A 5645-nucleotide genomic window follows, 5' to 3' on the forward strand; every position below is an offset into this window, starting at 1 on the left:
AAACCCCAAATATGAAACATAAATTTATATATATGTATAAACATTTAAAAAACTCGAAAAGAGGAAGAAAAAAAAGCTGCTCAAACCCTTCAGCATGCATGTAATGCGTATTGGACGTAGTTTAATGTGTATAATTTTATATACCGTTAATAAATTATTCGATGATAATTAATAATTACGAAAAGTAAGTGAATTTTACTTTTAAAAATTTTAAATTATAGTTATTATTTTATTCATTAATAGAGATATGTTGATGGCTTTGGAGGAACGAGTGGTCAATCTCAAGGAATCCATGAGGGACATGAGAGAGACACTTGATGAAGTCGAGGGACGCACTATGGAATTGGACTTGAAGGAAGAGCAATTCAAGGAAGCGTGTTGGAGTCTCTCGGTTCCAATGTAGAAGACATGCAAGGGATGCTCAATTTCACTGCGGATAAGCTAATAGTGAGAGACGATGCTCTCGAGGTCACGGTGTTGACTTTGAAGGAGGAAATAATGGCCACAACCAGGACTTTAAACACGAGGATTGAGGAGCTTGAGAGAGAACTTGCCGTGTATCGAACTGTCGTGGGTAAAAGAGTGTTGGGTAGACAATAGCCCTGGTCCCTATAGTTTAGTAAAATTTCCCTTTTAATCCTTTAAATTTATAAATTTAACAATTAATTAAATGATAAAAATATATTTTAACCTTAAAAATTTATAATTTGTAGTTTGTGGCAGAAAGAGAAAAAGAAACCATGAATTCCCGGATATAGAGACTGACATAAGAACATGCAAACAAAAGCTCCACATAAAACCCTTCCATGGATATGTGAAAAACCAGTGGGCGAGAGCTTCATCAAAGTAGTTTTCCCTCATAGGGTCCTTTTTAAATCCCTTTTTAAATCCAACTTGTTAATATAATAAATATTATATATACAACTTCAAAGCTCAAGGACAAAGTACATGTTGATTCCTTTTTCATGCATGCAAAAATATTATATCAATGCATTAAATCCCTAAGCCCTTGTGTATATATATAATATATATACCCCCAAAGGCGAAGGACATGAAAGTATTAAAAAAAAAGCTACTATAGAGATCAGATCATATCAATGGGGATTCGGTTAGTGGAGATGATGCTTCACGCGAAGCAGATTATCAGAAGACGGTCACACTCGAAGCAACAGTGCTCATACAGAACATCTTCGGATAGTAAAGTGGTAAACATTGTCCCAAAAGGCCATTTCGCGGTTTACGTCGGGGACGAAGAGAAGAACAAGAGATTTGTGGTTCCGATCTCGTACTTGAAGCACCCTTTGTTCCAAGCTTTGTTAAGGCAAGCCGAGGAAGAGTTTGGTTTCGATTATCCGGTGAGGGGTCTTATTGTTCCATGTGCCGAAGAGGAATTCATCAAGCTAACTCGAATAAGTAATGCGTGAGCCAAGGCTCATAATATTTTTTTGGGTACATATTACAAATTAGAGAAGAATGATAATATCAAGATATAAATCTTGATTTTTGAGGTGCTAAGAAGAACAGAGATTAATAAGCATATATATGGTGATTTTGATTTGCATTTTTTTTTAATTTTTTATTTTGTAAATGTGTTTTGAATTTTGAAGGGTGCAAATCAATCCCAAAATTTTGGTGCTTGTTTGGGTTTCTTTTGAAAAGTACATAAAAAAAATTTGTTTAAGATGTTTCACTATCATGTAATTATATTCAACCCCATTAAATTTGAAGTCGAGCTGGATCAAATCTTTAAACGGGAATAAAAATCTTTCAGCACTGTTTTCTTGAAATCTATAACCTTTACTCAAAGGACATCAAATTCCTTTTCAATATGAAGCGTTGATTGGTAAAAGAATAGTGGAGACTATTGTACTGGAAGTGAAATTGTATTTTACTCTCTTTACTCAAAAATGAATAAACTAGTTGTTAGTTTAAAAAGCAAATGGGTCATTTCTGTTAAAATTTTCATTCATTTCTACTGTTAAAAATTGGTTTGACTAACGGAATAACCAGACAGTTACACGTGACGTGTCAATGTACAAGGATCAATTTTTAATGATAGAAATAGATATAATTTTTAGCAAAAGGATCAATTTCTTCTTTAATCTAATACATAAAGATTAATTTATTCATTTTTAATAAAAAAATAAAATATAATTTAAACTTTTAATACAATAACATTCATATTATCAAGTCGCCATGATTCAATGATATTGAATATGGAATGGGCCATTATTGTTGGTTTTACATAATGATAAGCCATGATAGCAGATTGCAACAAGAATAGGCAAGAGTGGGACAACCTGAAGATTTTTATGATCCTTTTGGGGATCTCTTTCATCACTGTCAATGAACTTAGACAGGGACGTAGGTTTATTGTAGGGTTAGATTGGTTGGAGTCTAAATATGATATCAGTAAAGTAAATTTTATGTTTGTTTAATTTTGGTTTGATTCGAAATATGAACTTAAAATTTTAGCTATAAAAGTATGATAATAAAAACAAATTGATTTTGAACTTAACGTTTTATGTTAATTAAGATATATAGTATTTGTTGGTTGGGGAGGGGCAATGGGTAATTCTAGGCATTATGTCAAAAAGACTTGATATGATCAGAACTATAATGAAATTGCTCAAAAAAAATAAATTGGCCGATTACAGATTATGAAAATATAATATATTATTTTAAATTTTTATAGAAACATTTAAAGCATAATAAATAATTATAAGACGTTTCGATCAAAACTTAAACCAACTTCTATTGGTGTTCGATTCTTACTCATGAATATGGAAAACACTTTGTGGCCATCTTGATGAGGAGATTAGCCACTCTTATTGATGGTGAATACATTGATTTCGACCAATATATATATATATGAGGACGACACCAAGGGAGCCGGGTAGCGATTCCCTGCCCCCCAAATGAAAAATTTGTTTTGTAATCCCTTCAAAAAATTTAAGTTAATATATTGATAAATTTATGCGTTAAGCCCTTAAGATGGTATTTGACAGGCCAACACCCAAAATTTTTTTTCCTTTTTCTTTTTTTTTCTTTTTTCGTATATCAGTATTATACAATTTAAAAAAAATACATGGGTTCCGGCCATTGACAGGCCAAAACCCAAAAAATTAATTTTTTTAAGTCTGACACAATTATTAGGCAATCATGGGTGCAAAATACGAGTGGGTTCTGGCTATTGACAGGCCATAACCCAATTTTACTGTTCCTTTTAGGTTATTTTGGTGATTGTTTTTAAATCTGAATTATTTTTGTAAATATAATATTTTTTTGGACTATTTTGATAAAATAGCCTAATTTTGATTTTATACCTATTTAAAAGTAATTTTAGTGAATTTAAATATCCAAAAAATAATTGAAAATATTGAAACCCTTTTCCAATTACATACCTATGTTATTAAATATATGAAAGCCAATTGTAAAGATCAAACATATCCACAAACATAATTAAAATAAATAAATAAAACTAAAAAATTGCATTAAACAAAGGGTCAAAACCTGCAAATCCAACAGTAAATTTAAGGGTAATCCTCGTCTATCATTACTAAATTATTAATAAGTTTACGTTTTAATCGTTAATTTCAAAAATTATGAGATACTCACTGAATTATTCAAAAGGTTTCACATAAGTCATTAGACTGTTAAAATCGTGTTGTATGACGCTTCATGTTCGAACCATCTGCACCAATCGCTTTTTTTTCATGAAATAACTTTAAACATTACGAATCTATGAATCAAAATCCAAATAACTTTTTTCTCAGATCTCTGATACTGATTGTCAGATTGACTTGGATCTAAAATATGCTTTTCTACTAGTCGATGGGTTTTGATCCACCATACCGATTGTCGAATCGTCGTTTGAAACTTACTAGCTAAACTTTTGAAAAAAAACATAACAACCCACTAACTTAAATTAAAACTACTGAATAACTTAGTGACGTAAATAAAAATATTCGAATAATTCATTAACTATCTTACAAGATGTAAAGAATTTAGCCAATGTAAAGAATTTAGCCAATGTATGGAGTTTACCCTCACATTAACAAAACACAAAAATCCAAACCCAACAAAAGCTGCTGTACTGTCCAGTACACACTTAATTATCGGTAATGATCCATTTAATTAAACATAATAAAGACACCATTTTCATTTGATAAATCACCCAAAATTTCCTCTCTCTCCTTTTTTTTTTATTATTACATAAAAACTTCAAATTTCCAAGACCGGACAAGTAAAGCCAATTTACTGTAATAATTCCACCTTGAATCTGACTCAGAACAGAGTCCATGGGCTTTTCAACAGTTAACGTACACCTAAGTTTAGAACCCGAAATTCCATGCAACCGTACATTGTTTTTCACTATAGGGTTAATTCCATTAAACGTCACAAAACTCTCATCTAGAATTTAAATCGGTCCTTAGACTTTAATACGTTCTAATTAAGTTTTCAAAGTATTATTATTGCATCAACGATGCTCTTTCGACTATTGAATCGCCAATTTAGATGTTAAGTATCGGTTCATATATGATGTGGGTATACCTACTTAATGGATACTTTGTCCCCGGTTCCTGATTTTAGTAGGAGTATTGTTTTCTTAACATATCTTAAGATACGAGCTAGTAATAAATTAATTTTATTTGGTAATATCTAATCACTCTCATGACTTTTTTTAGTAAAGAGAAGGAAAATTTTGTGCTTATTTTTTACAAGTTTAAAATTATACTATTTATTATTTATTTTATGTCTAATTATTTTAACACGTGTATTAAATAAGCTTTTTTTACATTAGTAATCAAACATGTTAAGAAGCACGGTATAAATAAAATTTAGAAGGACTTCTTATACATGTCCGATTCAAGCTACAAAGGGAAGCCAATTTTCTTAAAGGATCATAAATGAATATTGTAAATATTTGGAGGGCCAAAATATAAGTTTTACTATTATATATATTAGCTTGCAATTTTAAAATTTTTAAAGGAATTTCATTGAAATTTTATTATTTTTTTGGGTAAAGACCTCTACTTACCTCTGGTCATGTGGTAGATAGACATGTGCCTTAAATATGTTTCACGTTGTGTATGAGCTAACATCTAATGCCCTAGCCAATGGATAAGTTGACTAAAATACCTGATCAATACGATATTTGATGTTTTGAGGAATTAACATTTTGAAAACCTAGACCCTAGTTTAAGGGTGTTAAATGCAATTAAACCTATAATATATATACCCAAACTTTTCTCCATAAATAAACACCCTCCAGGATCCAAACCATCCAAAACAATAATGGCGATTAGGAAATCAAACAAGCTGCCTCAGACCGCGGTTTTGAAGCAAATCCTCAAGAGATGTTCGAGCTTTGGGACGACGGCGATGGTCTCCCTCTCGACGTACCCAAAGGCCGTCGGCGAAAACCGGAGCAGATACATTGTTCGGATCTCGTTCTTGACTCACCCCGAGTTTCAATGCTTGCTCCGCAGAGCCGAGGAAGAGTTTGGGTTCAATCACAATATAGGCATTACGATCCCTTGTGAATATTTTCAATATGAATATTATATAGTCAGGTTATATTTTCAACAAGAATATTCAAGTTCGATTTTTAAAAACAATATTATTAAAAAAAATCCATAAAT

General features: G+C 31.4%; 1 protein-coding gene across 1 annotated transcript; it reads left to right on the forward strand.

The window, feature by feature from the left end:
• The first annotated feature begins 1097 nt into the window (after positions 1-1097).
• LOC107898013 (auxin-induced protein X15) lies at positions 1098-1424 on the forward strand. Its single transcript, XM_016823573.1, has one exon. It carries the CDS (start codon positions 1098-1100, stop codon positions 1422-1424), a length of 327 nt encoding a protein of 108 aa, XP_016679062.1.
• Positions 1425-5645: the final 4221 nt, after the last annotated feature.

Source organism: Gossypium hirsutum, chromosome D04, assembly GCF_007990345.1.
Source record: "Gossypium hirsutum isolate 1008001.06 chromosome D04, Gossypium_hirsutum_v2.1, whole genome shotgun sequence".
Classification (NCBI taxonomy): Eukaryota; Viridiplantae; Streptophyta; class Magnoliopsida; order Malvales; family Malvaceae; genus Gossypium; species Gossypium hirsutum.

Excerpts from the sequence above, each read along its gene's own strand:
- LOC107898013 (XM_016823573.1), top strand. The coding sequence starts at position 1,098 with ATGGGGATTCGGTTAGTGGAGATGATGCTTCACGCGAAGCAGATTATC.